Source organism: Grampus griseus (assembly GCF_964374135.1).
Source record: "Grampus griseus genome assembly, chromosome: 11".
Classification (NCBI taxonomy): domain Eukaryota; kingdom Metazoa; phylum Chordata; class Mammalia; order Artiodactyla; family Delphinidae; genus Grampus; species Grampus griseus.
In genome coordinates, this window is record NC_139005.1 from 64,925,386 (window position 1) to 64,941,002 (window position 15,617).

The 15,617-nt window shown below is 35.9% G+C and overlaps 1 protein-coding gene across 2 annotated transcripts in view; it reads left to right on the forward strand.

Annotated features, from left to right (window-relative positions):
* Positions 1 to 15,617, forward strand: part of PTPRQ (protein tyrosine phosphatase receptor type Q) — a gene marked incomplete at its 5' end in the record, with an annotated part of 251,914 nt that overhangs the window by 196,215 nt on the left and 40,082 nt on the right. For both annotated transcript variants that reach the window (XM_082665174.1, XM_082665173.1), the window contains 4 exons: positions 152 to 374; positions 2,397 to 2,470; positions 11,675 to 11,774; positions 14,253 to 14,381. In XM_082665174.1, the coding sequence (XP_082521300.1) occupies positions 152 to 374; positions 2,397 to 2,470; positions 11,675 to 11,774; positions 14,253 to 14,381 (526 nt within the window). The remainder of the gene's footprint in view (positions 1 to 151; positions 375 to 2,396; positions 2,471 to 11,674; positions 11,775 to 14,252; positions 14,382 to 15,617) is intronic.

Below are 15,617 nucleotides of genomic sequence, written 5' to 3' on the forward strand. Positions count from 1 at the left end.
CCAGGTAGATCAGCTGAATCATCCCCAGTGGTTCACAGAGTGACAGATGTTGCATCCAGGTTTGCCTCATGCAATTATAGAAACACCCTTTATAAATGTGAAAATACATTTGGATATTACTTGTAATCATTATTCTTTTTTCTGAAAATAGCTCAGCATGATGGAAATGTAACAAAGTGGTATGATGCATATTTTAATAAGCCAAGGCCATATTTTACAAATGAAGGCTTTCCTAATCCCCCATGTACAGAGGAAAAGACAAAGTTTAGTGGCAATGAAGAAATTTACATCATAGGTGCTGATAACGCATGTATGATTCCTGGCAATGAAGACAAAATCTGCAATGGACCTCTGAAACCAAAAAAGCAATACTTGTAAGTATAGTTTACGCTTACTGTGCATCATGTTAGCAAGCTAGCTGACAACTTTCATCATCCATCTACCTCTCCTGTCATCTTTCCAGTAAGTGCTGGGCATCCATAATGTACTGTGACCTAATGCATGATAAAGATCAACAAGGCATTGTCCTTACATCCCGTAAACATACAGTTGTAGGGAAAGTAGGCAAGCTTAAAAGTAATTATGGTTTGACGTGTTAAGTGACTAAGGGCAATATGAAAAATGTGCAAATTGGAGAACACAGGTAGAATTTAATTCTTTCTGTAAAGGGTAATGTGACTAATGTGTACTGTTTCGTGTTTTTCACTCATTTCTCTGCCATGCATGCTAATGTCAGGTTTTTAGAAACATGATCCTCATCTTTCAGTTAATTATGGCTTCAGTTTACCTCAGTCATAGCAATCATTTTCAGCTTTTCATACTATCAAACAACTGAATGAGGAATTGAAATCTTTACAATTCACTTTAATATTTGGTATTGTATAGATTATAATAATCTAATATAAAAACCAATGCTGATATGTTAGCTTTATTAAATGCTTTGCTAAATTGGTTATTTTTCTCCTACTAAATTGACTGTTATTTTGTGTCATGACTATAATTTTTTAATTATTTAAATTATTTAATTTTCAAAATACAATTTTTACTACTAAATTTGAAAAATACAGCTAGTTTCATTTTTGCCTGCTAAAGCACTGTTAAGTTCTTCATAAACATCCTAGGACAAGTTAACATTAGAAAAGTTAGAGAAGTTAGGCATTTGAAAAAAGAATGCTCTATTATCTGTTATTAAGTACAATTACTTGGGTTACTAAGTTATGGCCTGAAATTGATCATCATACGGTAACAGTTACAGAAATGATATACCACAAAGTTTAATATTTATCCAAGAATTGTTGATTTTACATTTTTTCCAAAACATTTCATATAATCCATAAAATCATAAGAATTTGAGAAGAGTAGGGATTAAATTATGAAGTACAATTTATTAATATAGATTGGTTTTATATTTTAAAATTCTTGTAGGTTCATAGTTTTGTTTTTTTAAAGATTTCCTTTTTTAAATAAATTTATTTATTTTTGGCTGCGTTGGGTCTTCGTTACTGCCCGCGGGCTTTCTCTAGTTGTGGTGAGCGGGGGCTACTCTTCGTTGTGGTGCGCAGGCTTCTCACCATGGTGGCTTCTCTTGTTGCAGAGCATGGACTCTAGGAGCACAGACTTCAGTAGTTGTGGCATGCAGCCTCAGTAGTTGTGGCTCGTGAGCTCTAGAGCACAGGCTCAGTAGCTGTGGTGCACGGGCTTAGATGGTCCAAGGCCTGTGGGATCTTCCTGGACTGGGGCTTGAACCCATGTCCCCTACATTGGCAGGCAGATTCTTAACCACTGTGCCACCAGGGAAGTCCCATAGTTTTAAAATAAGGTAAATTTCGGTTGTCTCTGTAGTGACAGAATCAACCAGTGATTTTTAAGATTGACTTTCTTCTGCATCCATCTTGTATTTCATATGTCATGAAAGCACAGAAAGTGAAAAGTGCACACTCGGAATTAAGAAGCACTGTTCTTCATTTGTTTGTATTTGAACAGGATGAGTTTTATATGACTATTCTAAATCTGGCTTATTGGCATTTTCCAAGGTGGCTGAGGTATAACAGTTATTATGCTTTATATTTATAAAGTGTGCTTGTGCAGACATTCAGTGGTTTCATCCAAATAAATCCATGAAGGAGGTGATCTACTTCATTTGATTAACCTGCTGACTCTTCATGAGTCTGGTCAAATTTTTGGTCACTCTCTCATGAAGTTCAAGAGGTCCATGTACAAGATAATTTCAAGTAAAGATATTATTTATTTGTCCTGATGGTGACTGATTTCCAAGTTTACGCTTTGTAAGTTAACTTTCTCTTTAACAAAACTGTCTTTTTCACAGTCATTTGTTAAATTATTCATAGAAAAAAAGTCATATGGTATGTAAATTGTTGTTGTTTTTTATTTCATAGGTTTAAATTTAGAGCCACAAATGTCATGGGACAATTTACTGACTCTGATTACTCTGATCCTGTTAAGACTTTAGGTAAGACATATTTTGTAGTTAATTTCATTTATAATCTCAACACGCTAATCACAGCTGTAACATTCATTAGTAAATGTATTAATCCATGACGAATGTTCTCAAGGATAAAATCATTTCAAGGTTAATTATCCTAAGGAAAAATAGTATTTATAATACTCTTTTAAGTGATGGACGTTCCATCTATTCAAATCTGGACATAGACTTCAATATGGTATTTGGTCTAGGCTGATGTGTGGAATATTACACTAAGCAAATATTTATTTGGCTGTTTAATATGTAATCTTATATGTAAAACATTTTTACTTCATAAAAAAAGAAAAAGGATTATGGAAACTTTCCTGAAATAATCCTAAAAGACAGAAGCCTACCTGTCTTTTTAAATTTTATTTTCTTTCTGATCAACTCTGAGTTTTTCAATTATATACACCCAGTCAGTCCTGAATAAAACATCAATACAATTTAGTCAGATGCAAGTATGTTTCTTCTTCTTCCTTTTCTCCCCCTTCCTCTCCCCCTCCTGCTCTCCCTACTATGGCTACTACTTCTTCTCTTCCCCCTCCTCCCCTCGTCCTTCTTCACCACCAACCTATCTAACATTAAATATTCTGGGCCAGACATACTCTGAGGCTCTTTGTATGTATTCACTGATGGGCTCTTCACAGCTGTCCTTTAATTTAGGTCAGTGGTTCTCAACCAGTGATTTTACTCTCCAGGGGACATTAGGCAATGTCTGGAGCCATTTTTGGTTGGGTTGTCACAATTGTGCAGGCTGAGCTAGTGGCATCTAGTGAGCGGGGAGGCCAGGGATGCTGTACCTATCCTACAGTGCATAGGACAGCCCCTCCAGCAAAGCGTTATCTAACCCACAGTCAATAGTGCTGAGGTTCAGAAACCCTGTTAGGTGTCAGTGTTAGCTCCACTTTACAGATGAGGAAACCGCGGCCCAGATTAAGTAATTACGTGGCTCTGCCGGCACAAATTTTACAACCATTATGATACAAATGCAGGATTTAGACCTGGATTCAAATCTTGGCTCTACCACTTGAGAAAATAATTTCTATAAACCTCAGTTTCCTTGCCTTGAAAGATCTGTGTAAAATAATATAGGTAAAGATATTAATATTTTATAGTTATAAAGTGTTCAATGCTTAATAGCTTCTTTTTGGATGAGTTATAAGGGAAGATTTTAAAAATATATTTCCTTAGGAGAAATTGTTTCCCTAGGACTTCTCTGAGTAAATCACAGCTTTCTGTTTCCTCTGTGTCAGGCTCCGAGAGTGTGGAACTTTGTGTGTTGTTCTGATCCACAGTATATCATGAATGCAATAGATTTCAGTGATAATTATGGCTGGAAGAAGACGGAAAATGTTCCACCCTTTTCAGTTAGAAATTCTCATCTGGTTGTGGAACATTAATTGTATAAACCAGTTTCTGCAGCCTCCACTTAGTTAAGGAAACTTTGGACCTTGAAGAAATGAAGGGGCACACGGTTTGCTACATTAATGTTTATAGGGGAATAACATAGATTTCGTTGGCTGTGCTGTCTGCTTAAATTCCATAAAATCACTGGTTTGACTAATTTTACGTAATCAATCATTTTTAAATCAGCTGACTAGACTTGTGGTTTTGGAGTTGTGTCAAGCGTTTCTGCATTTGATAGGTGAGTTTATCACACCCTGACACCACCACAGTAAATGTTTTTATGGCATCAACTTAACTTCCTTTAAGTTACAGCATTCAGAAACTACGTATTATCACAGCTAAATGGTGACCCAGTATATTTACCGATGGAAGAAACATAGTACAAGTGGATTAGCTCATATGTCTTAGAGAGATGATATTTTGAGGATGCGGTGCTAAAAAGAGATCACTTTGTTGTGTTGTTTGCTGTGTGCTGTTCATCTCATAGCTTGCTGGTTTTATGTAGATTATGGATATGAGGACAACATATTCAGCCAATTATCTGAAAGGTAAAGTTGAGACATCTAGGTTAACAGGAACGAAAGAGGAGGGAAACCAAGCATCAGGAACCATGGTGTACAGGGACGTGATTCCCAGATTCTGCTAAATGGCTTCCCTTTGGCCAAGGATGGGCCTCGTCCATCACTTTGGCCACAGGTAGTCTCAAGATGTCCCTCAGCGACGGTCTTCTCTTTCTTTCTTTGTCTCTCAGCCAAGGCAGTGGAATACAATAAGTAATTCTAGAAGACAGAAGAAATACACCATGAGTTCTCTGATTCCCCTTTTGGAATCATCACCACCACCCAAGTCATCCAGGTGCTAATGTTTGTGTGCCCTGGTAACAGCAGGAGTATAAGGGGATGTAAGATGTATAATGAACGGCAGAGCACCAGATCCTGTCAAGGTCAGAATAGGAGGGACTAGGGAAACACAGGCTGGGCACAGTCAGTGAAATGCCATTGGGTTGGTAAGGGGTTGTGACAAGGAAGAGTCCCACGTATCTACAATCAGTTTTTCAGGGTTCATATGCTATTTGGAGACCAGTGGCACCAGGATAGCCTTTCAGGCTCCTCCTTAGGGTGGCCTCCCATGGGCTCTCTCCTGATAGGTAGCAGCTTTATAATAGGAGTTTGCTCTCTAATCTTATTCCAATTGACCACATAAAATTCTGCTATCTAGATAGTTATTTGTAGCTAGGAAAACAGTGCTGGGCAGGAGTGGAGGAAATTAAAAGGAGTGCAACCCTCAGTTGTGGTGAAATGAAATGTTCAGATTTGGAATATGGTGTGTACCACAGGAGCAGAATTCCTTGATGTCCATCAAAGTAGCCCAGTCATTTTGCTGGTTAATGGATGTAACACCATCAATTTCTGTACTCATATTAATTTTCTACCTGGCTATTGGATATTGTGGTTCTGTGTATATCAGATTCACTCTTGAGTCAGGAACCAAAGAACACCCTACAGAAAAGGTGCTGGTCTATAATTGGCATTAATAAAAGGCCATGGAGTCATAGAGTTTTTGGGAAAAGAACATTGCCGAGGAGGATATAGTAGAAGGACCCAAAAAGGAAATAAAGTTGACTGTTTCTACAGTGGGCAGTGGTCAATGGCAAGAATGGTTTCATGGCTATAAGAATGGAGGCAAGCAAATAGTAAAATGCATTGGTGTCATCGTAAGCGTACAAAGGATGATTGAGTCCTTTTTTTCTCTCAAACATGTCATGTATTGGGATATAGGACAGCATTTGCAACAGGCTAGTGGCTCCCAGCATTTCTAACAGGTCTGCCCAACACTTAGGAGTGCATCTCACACTTCAGCGAAAGAAGTCTAGGTCCCATCTAGGTCATCAAACCACCAATGGATGTACTGGTATTTTGCACACCACAGGCAAGGAGCTTCAAGCTGAGTCGCCTATCAATACAATCTTCAGGATTTAAGTGCCTTTGCAAAGCTGTGTTTCTAAGTTAGTATAGGACATACATTTACAAGACAGACCATTTTGATAGTGGTTGTGCCTGTCAGAGATATTATTTGGATGTTAAAATTAGGGGCAAAGAATCACTGATGAACTAAAAGGCTTAAGTTTCGGGAAAAAGGCTAACAGCAGTACAAGTAAGAAGGGGCCAGACAGGGCTTTGCTGAGTAAGGATTGATAACCTGGAAGAGGTTTGCACGTTGGGAAATCTTTGTAGCCTGTAGGAATAATGGGAGATGAGATGTGCCATCATTTTGACCCTAAAGAAATACTTACAACTTACTTGATTTTGTTTTCACTCAGGATTGAGCATTAGGATTTTTATTAAGAAAATTCCCAAGAATCCTTCTTAAATTTTTTTTTAAGAAACCTCCTTAGGCACATCAGTTTATGGAAACTGCTTGTAGGCAATGTTTTGATTGCAAGGTTTAATTATAGAGGATTCCTGTGATTTGAAAACCAGACACTGCTTTCTGCACCTCACAGGGCTTCATTAAAACTGAACAAGTTGAAACCTTAAACCTCATGGCAAAGGCACTCTGTGATTGTTTTCTTTTGTCATAATACTTCTCATTTAATTACTGTGCTAACAATGAAAAGTTCCAATATGCTCACTTGGGAACAGAGATAGGGAGTCACTATATATTTTTTGCAGCAAAAGGATCACTTGCCCCCGGGACACCAGAGGAGCAGGGGAAGGTTTTATGATGTTAATGAGGCAGTGGCAATGTGATGGTGAACCTTGTAAACTCTGTAGTCAGACAAGCATATTTCAGGCAGTTTTGGCATATATGGAATTTATGTGACCTTGGGTTAGTTACTTAACAAATTAACTTCTGCAATCTTATTTCCAAAATGAGAATAATAATACCTACTTCATAAGCTAACTGGGAGATTAAATCAGATGAATGGACAGATTCATGACTATGAAATGTTATTAATAAAGATATGAAACATTATTTATGTGACAGGCCCTTTATGAGTTTTTTTGTATATAACCTCATGTATTTTTCACTACAACCCTATAACACGATTTCCTGTTTATAGGTATCCCCAATTTACTGGTAAGAAATCTGAAGCTGGGTCTTTAAGCATCTTGCCCAAGGTGACAGAGCTAGGAAGTGGCAGCACCAGCTTTTAGGCCCAGACAGCCTGACTTCAGGCAGTGCTGTGCTTATAACCACTGTACTGCGTTGCCTGGAAATCACTAAGTGCCCAAGTAGCTTTTGATTTCATTACTATTTCTGATTTTTCTGTTCCCACAGACTTCCTATCTTTGCTGTACCATTTTCTCTTCTCAACATTTTAAATTATTTCTAGCTGTTCTCTTTGCACCTGCTCATCTTAGCTTTCTGAGGCTAACATTCATACATAAGTATACTGTTTTTACACATAAAGATGCAATAATTCCTTTTTGTTTGTTTTAACAATGACTAAGTATGACTTTGCAACCTGGCCACTGTTTATTATCTACTTCTAATATTTTGCCAATATGATGTATTAAAAAACATTTATTTAGGGTATTTTAATTTACATTTCTTGAATTATGAAATTGAGAACCTTTAGTAAGTTCTTTGTGCAGTATTTGAATATTCTGGATGGCTAATACTGGGCTAAAAGAGAAGAACTTTTTATACTTAAGTTCTGTTATAAGAAGTTGTTTTCTTTTAAGATTAATAATAATATTAAGAAGATGATCTTTCATGCAGTAAGTACCTATATCAAGAGCCGGGCATTGTCCTAGGAGCTTTATAACTCATTTAGTTCAAGCTTCTTAGAGATATAAAGCTGCATTAAAAAGTCAGATCCATAGAGGAGTTTAAATAATGATAATCAAAAGATAAACTATGAAAAATTAGGTAGTGCTTTATAATTATGATTTGCTTAATTACTACAGTAGTACATGCTGTTATGCACATAAAACAATTTAATTTGACCTTTCAATGGATTTTAAGTCTAATCAGGAAACGTACACGTTAGAAAAAGAATCATGTTTATATTTTTAAGTGAAAGAGTTTTGTTTTCTGTGAAAGGATTTAGAGAAATGACTTCATTCTGTACTGGTAATGCTCTGTGGGTACATGCATAGCAGTGAATCAAAATTTGTGCTGGACAGTCATAGTACATTTTGTCCTTTCCTAGTAGTACATTTGTAATACATGTGCCCAAAGGATTACCTATTGTTTATTAATACATCATATGTCATTTCCTCACTTCACTTGGCTAGTGCTTTGAAATGGTAATCTAATCTGAAAATTTTTTGTGGTCTATGAAATCATTTTTTCCCCACTAGGTTCCAAGGTCCAGTGACTCAATACTACCTGATAAAGATGATTCTATTCATCTTCATGTTTCCTTTCCCAAGCATATCCAGTTAGGAGTCAGCATGTGAAAATTCATGAAACAAACCATTTATATTTTAATGTATGAAAAAGGTGTATCTAAAATACTTTATGAGCTACATGCCCCTTTAGAGTCTTCTAAATTTAGCTGGAGATTCTAGATGACCATGAAACTCTGAAAACTGTTCAAGATTCAGTGTTCATTCAAATCCACCATGCAGAATAGCCACAGAAACTCTTTCATAGTGTTAACATTTCATAAGCATCAGTCCAGGGAAGAAAAGATGAAACATTAACCCCTGCGTATTTTACAGATAGTTAACCTATTTTGTCACTTGACTTTAATACTTTCTACAGTAAAATTATACATTATATAACTTAAAATTGGTTATAATTATAATTACTAGTTGTATCAAAATAATTAATAACATATATTCTTATTTGGTTTAATGCCTAATCTTCAACCTGAAAAATTTAAATTTCTAATATACTTCAAAATCGATATTTTTATATATCAGTAAATTTAGAAAATATTTATTGAGCATTTGCTATGTGCCTGATACTGTTCTCAGGACTTGGAATACAGTTTTGAATACAACAAAGAGTCCTGTCCTCAGGGATCTTACATTCTGGACAGGTAATAAACAATAAGATAATAAATAAATGAATTATAAGATGTTACAAAGGGCTATGGAGAAAAGAAAAAGTAGAACAGAGTGTAGAGGAGGTAGAAGGGGGAAGGCAGGAAGTGAAGGAGTTGCAGCTTTCAATCTTAAATATGGTAATGTCTTAGTCTGCTTGGGCTGCCATAACAACTACTATAGACTGAGTGGCTTAAACAACAGAAGTTTATTTTCTCACAGTTCTGGAGGCAAGAAATCAAAGATAAGGTTCCAGCCACTTCAGTATGTGGTAAGGGCTTTCTTCCTGGCTTGCAGAACGCCTCCTTCTCGCTATGTCCTTATTTGGCCTTTCCTCAGCATGTGCACTCGGAGGGAGAGAACTAGCTTTCTGGTGTCTCTTCTTAAAAGGACGCTAATTCTGTCAGATTAGAGCCCAACCCTTGTGACCTCATATAGCATTAATTACTTCCTTACTCAAATACTGTCACACTGTATTTGTGTTAGGGCTTCAACATATGAATTTTGGAGGGACACATACATTCAGTCCGTAAGAGGTGGTCAGTGTAGGCTTCACTGACTAGGTGATATTTGAGCAAATTCCTCATGGTAATGAAATGGCTACCCAGGCAGATCTATAAGAGAAATACATTTCTATGCACAGGAAGAAGCTGGCCAAAAGCCCTATATCAAGAGTTACCTGGTGTGTCCCAAGAACAATAGGGAGGCCAGTCTGGCTCCAGAGTTGTAAGCAAGGTGGAGATTGGAAGGGAAGTCAAACAGATAACAGGGAACCAGAGGCCATTAACCTATGGCCATAGGCCATTGGAAGGACTTTGGATTTTGTCTGTGAGAGATAAGGAGGATTTTAAGTAGACAGGTAATGTTTTAAAATCATTACTCTTGCTACTATGTTGCGAATAGATGGAAAGAGGACAGGGTGGATACAGGAAGACTTGTTAGGTGTCCATACGACAATTCATGCAAAACAGGATGGTGGCCTTGATCAGGATGCTTGCAGCAGAGGTAGTGAGAAGTGAGTAGAGCGTACACGAAAGTTTTGTATAATGAACCCCCAAATACCTATTAATTAAATTTAATAACTTTTAATGGTTTGCCACATGTTTTAATTACACATTTTTCATTTTGTTTCTGAAGTATTTTAAAGTAAATCACAGAAAGCATTATATATTCCACTCCAAAACAGTTTAGCATATTTCTCTAATAAGTATGTTATATTGTTGCAGTTCAACAAAATTAATGATAAATCCTTGATATTATGTAAAACTATATATATATATATATATATATATAGTTTCAAAGCATCCTCTGATTTTTTTCTTTGTAGTTTGTTTAAAACAGGATCAAGAGGTTCCATATTTTGAATTTGTCTGATTGCTTTTTATTGGTGTCATTAACTCCTTTTCCTACTTTCTTGTAAATTAGAGATAAGATCTAAAGGTTTGAATATTCACAATGAACATTTTTGGCAGGGCTACTTTACAGGTGTTGCTGGGTAGATCAAAATACCTCACATCAGGAGGTGTATAATACCTGGTTGTCACATTTTCAGTGATGTTAAAATTGATCAGTAAGTTTAGTGGTAATGACAGAAGGACCTTTCACTGGAAAGTTGTTTTTTCCCTTGTTAGAACCAGCAAATAATCTGTGAGATGATAGTTTGACATTCCCTAAATATCCAAATGCCTTTCAACCTTCCTCCTAGTCATTTAGAGATACACTTATGATTGTTACCTGAGTCAATTATTTCATTAGGAATGCAAAATTAATTTCTAATTTTATTATTTCTTCCACATTTATTAAACAGAATTCTCCTCTAATAAGGAGCTTTATCTCCTTAACTGGGGCTATTTTTTAATTCATAAAAAACAGTTCATATGAGAAAGCCACGGGAAAAAAATGCTTCATTTTCTCTCTTTAATTACAAATTTTTAGAGTAAAAAAAGAGTTGTTTAGCTAAAACCAGAGGTTACAAATTAGTACCTTTTTGGTTTTAATTTTCATTTCTCTTTCATTGAATAATATTAGAACTCATGGATTTTTATATTGAATCTATTTCAATCAATTTCAGTTTTTATTCATTATAAAGTTTAAATTGTTCCATCTTTGGCCACCTCTTCAAGATGATCTTTTGTTCTTTCCATACCATTAGGCTTTGATCACTTCTTAGCTTTCTTGCCCCATTAGATATCCCAAATTCCTTTTGTTCCCTAATCACACTTTGGAATTACTATCTCTCCAAGTTTCCCTAGTTTCTTTTAGTGAAAAACATAGAGCCAACAGGATTTCCTCAGAGATTTTGGATGTGTTCTATGAAAGAGAAAGTCAAGTATGACTCCAAGATTTTTGGCTTGAGCAACTAGAACAATGGAGTTGCCATCGACTAAGATGTAGAAAGATGCAGTTGAAAGGAGGGAAGAATAGGAGTTCAGCTTTGGAAATTTTGATTTTTAAAATTTAATTACACTTCTAAATAAAGATATATCATAGGCAATTGGATATACAGGTCGGGAGTTCCTTAGATTACAGTTAAGTAGTCATCATCGTATAGATGAAAATTAAAACCATGAGGCTGCACAGGTTCACCAAAGATGTGAGTTTAAATAGAAAAAAAGAAGAGCACCAAGGATTGAGCTCCAAAGTTAGAAGATCTAGGAGAAGAGAAACACATCTGTACACTTCATTAGCATTATTGAGAACTATGCCAAATTTTTTCCTGTATTTTGAGACCCAATGTAGTATTACATATAATAATAATGATTTTATATGTCTTCCTCTTCAGGTGAAGGGCTTTCAGAAAGATCTGTAGAGATTATACTCTCAGTCACTTTGTGTATCCTTTCAATTATTCTTCTTGGAACAGCTGTTTTTGCATTTGCAAGGTAAGACTTATTTGTACTTATTCCTAAGATGCTTTATGGACATCATTCAGTCATGGCCCAATCAGGAGACAGAGCCACAATGGTTACTTTAATGAGAAACATTTAATAATATGTTAACTAGTAAAAATAGTTAACAACTGAAGGGGGTAAGAGAAAACACTAAGGGATCCAGAAGTAGCAAGTGCAACAAAGCTACCCTCTCTAGGCTAAGGAAGAGTGGACAATAGAGGAACAAAGAACTAGAAGAAATCTCACTCCCAAGTTTGACATGGAATGGCTACCACAGACACACGCAGCCCTATCACCTACCTTTGTGCAAAGAAATATGACAGAGGAAGGGCTGGAGCTGATCTATAGAAGCTACCCATCGTTACTGGAGAGTTGGCAGGCTGGAATCGGACAGTGGAAGCAGCCCACTCTTGCCTGATCGCGTGGGTGGGCTGGAGCTACCTGGAATCCTTCACTGATGCAGAGAGCATGAACTTAAGAGGCAGCTAGTGCTCACCCAGGTGGGCTGCTGGGCTTCCACAATGAATAAGAATATTGCAGCGCTAGAACACTTGAGGGAAGTATCTCCCTGTCCCTATTGCCTTGCAGGATGACTGCAGTGTCCTCTATTGACAAAGTTTAACGTCTAGCCAGCTGGCAAAGGAGAAATGTTAGAGTCTAACTTCAGTATCACAAAGCAGGGCAAAGAAGTGTGGACGTAGAGCTGAGAGACAAAGTGGTAACCCAAAAGCAGAAGCTGCCAGGCTTTCTCCATCTTTTTGAATATTTTATAACTCTGATAGGTTTAATTGAAAAATATTTTAATCAGGTCTGAATTTCAGATTTTATACAGAAGAGATCACTTTTCCAGTAAGAACACTTAAAACATGTCCAACTTCCTTATACGGTGGGCCCCTTTCTCACGTTTACTTTATCAAAATGTCTGTACTGTGTTTTCCAAGTGTTTTTTTCAAATTCTCGGTATCAGTCTCTTAAAATTTCCCTTGTTTACAGGACCTCAGGGGAAGCCTTAGTTGTGATCCTAAAATTAGTTTCATAAGGTAGATTGCCGAGTTAAAGGGACCTTACATTCGTAAAAATAACTATTATGCTAATTTCCTAAGTAGCTCAATAGGCTCTATTTTATCCGAAGAATGGTGTCCTGTATTCTGTTTCATCTTGTATCTTTTAAATTATCATTTTGATGGATAATTTGAAGGGCTCTTGAAAGATATTTTTCTTATACCAGAAAGTGTTCTCAGATTCAGCCAGAAGATGGTGAGAGGCGGTCGTTATTTTAGGCACTTTTAAAGTTACGTTGTGTAATATATGGTCCTTGTCCCTGAGGGATGTGCATCCACCATATTGATACCGTTTTCCTGCTCTAAAATCATTTCTTTATAGGATGAACTCGTTTTGTGGGCAGGAAATGGGCCCCTCTTATTCCCTGCAACTTTCCTACATACGGCTCTTCAGCCAACAGAGTCTGTTCTCACCTGAACATTCCGTCAGTTTTCATACAACTCCGCTTTTGTTCAGTCAGCTGGAAATGTGCTTCCTCCTCCTTCTGATTCTGGAACACTCAAGTCAAATCCTACTTTTTATTTCCTCTAAATACTAATAGTTGTAATCACTTATATAACATTTTATAACTAATCAATTACTGTTTTAGGAGTTGTAATTTGACTTTTTTTCTCTTTTGTTATGCTTTTTCTACATTTAGATCCTACTTCTCAACTAAATTATGTCCTTGAGGATAAGGACCATATTTTATACTTCCTATATCATCCTCAACACATAAATCATAATAAATGTTAAATGTTTGAAGTGCAAAAGATACATAGAATAGCTAAATATTACTTTATAATATACCGTACTATGTCATATAAAAATAAACATGTAAAAGGGCTCAAAATGAAGAGACTTTGATTTGATTCGCAGATGCATGTGATTTTAATTTTGAACCTGAGTTTTCTGGTTATATATTATATTCTTAGATTACATAATCTGTATAGTTATATTATACTTAGATATTACATATTTGACAATATTTTTATAAAAGCCAATGAGACAATTCAAAACACATTTTTATGTATTTTCACGTTATGTAAAAACAACGGAGCATTGTCTTTTAGCACTGGTGCTGATAGCAGTGAGCTATGTCCACACTGGCATATTTCCTTTTTATGACAAACATATGAGACAGCTTGAGGGAGGAGAAACAAGCTCACAGCCTCAGTCTCATTTGCTCTGTATTTTAAATGTGCCAATGGCTCAGGCCTTGATGAACTAATTCTCATTAAAAGCAGCATGTTAAAAAATTATAGAATACATTCTGTGGAATTAAAACAGGAAAGAGTTGAGTAGCTGCAAATTTGCAACATACTCAGGGAAGTGATCCCAACAAAGAAATTATCTGACTAATGTCTTAAGAAAACTAAATATAATTTCATATGCTTTCTATGATATTCCCTTCTTGGACTTTATTAGAATTCGACAGAAGCAGAAAGAAGGTGGGACATATTCTCCTCGGGATGCAGAAATTATTGACACTAAATTCAACCTAGATCAGCTCATCACAGTGGCAGACCTGGAACTGAAGGACGAGAGATTAACGCGGTGAGCACTCCTCTGGGCGAACAGTGGTCCAGAGGGCCCGGAGCCATGACCCTATTCTGACCTATGCTTGTTGGAAGTGTTTGTGGGGCTCCTATTTACACAGGTCGCAGAGATCTTCTTTCAAAGGGTGACCTCCATCTTCTACACACTTCTCACTGGTGTTCGGAGAATCAATCTTCCTAGTACTTTCGAGTTCAATAGGAACCTTGGACTATAATGTTCAACCAAGCTTTTTTTTCCTGAGACAAATATTTGTACACATTAAATCTTTAAAATTATATTTAATAATTCACTTCAGATGACAGTTCTTTTTTTTACATTGGATTTCCTGGAGGTGTCCACATTTTTTATCACAAATTTAAATTAAATTTGTAACCACTTGATATTGTTTATATCGTTTTTATAAAAGCCTGTCTTATGCCTCCTTATTTTAGTATAAAATGACATTAGAAGTCTAAATTGTGTATTAACACTTCATTTTTTTAAATTGCTTAGTATTTAAGAATTAAATACAAAGTTAAAATTACCTTTGAAAGGAAAAGTAAAAATATGTATACTAAATATGTCATCAATATGTATTGGAAATAGAATGCTTAATTGTAAAGATAAATTATTCAAAATGTTGGCACATTTGAAAAACTTATATTAAGATAATTCACCAAATTCTTTTATTTTTTATTTTTTTGCTTGTTCAGTGATTGATAGGTTTTATTAAGAATTTGGAAAAAGAAAAAACTATCATCAGATCGTCTTAACAAGTTCCAATTCTTAGGAGATCCAATGTTTTGTGATGCTTACAAGCACATGACAGTTGTTATAAAGTACCTGCACAGCTGTGCTGAATTTTAGAAATTGTTACCAACTGAAAACATGGCATCAAAGGTCTTAAACTTAAAAAGGAATTAATTATTTATAGTTGTCATTTACCAAAGTTGGTCTTTACCTGATAGATTGACTTTGCAAAAATATTTCCAGTATGTCTAAAAATATCTACGTGCTATACGTAGATATACGTATAAGTATATATACGTGCTATAGAGGGAAGTGTCATCTGATAAGCAGGGTCCTTCCAAATGCGACAAAATGAAAGTTATTCAGTTTTATCAGTAAATTACAAAGAAATTTGGTTTGTTGGATATGAAAACCTCTTTATATTTATCTACATTTGTTTATGTTCCAATACAGGTTGTTCCTATCTAAAATGGATAGTGCTCCAAAGACTATGTGTAAGATGGT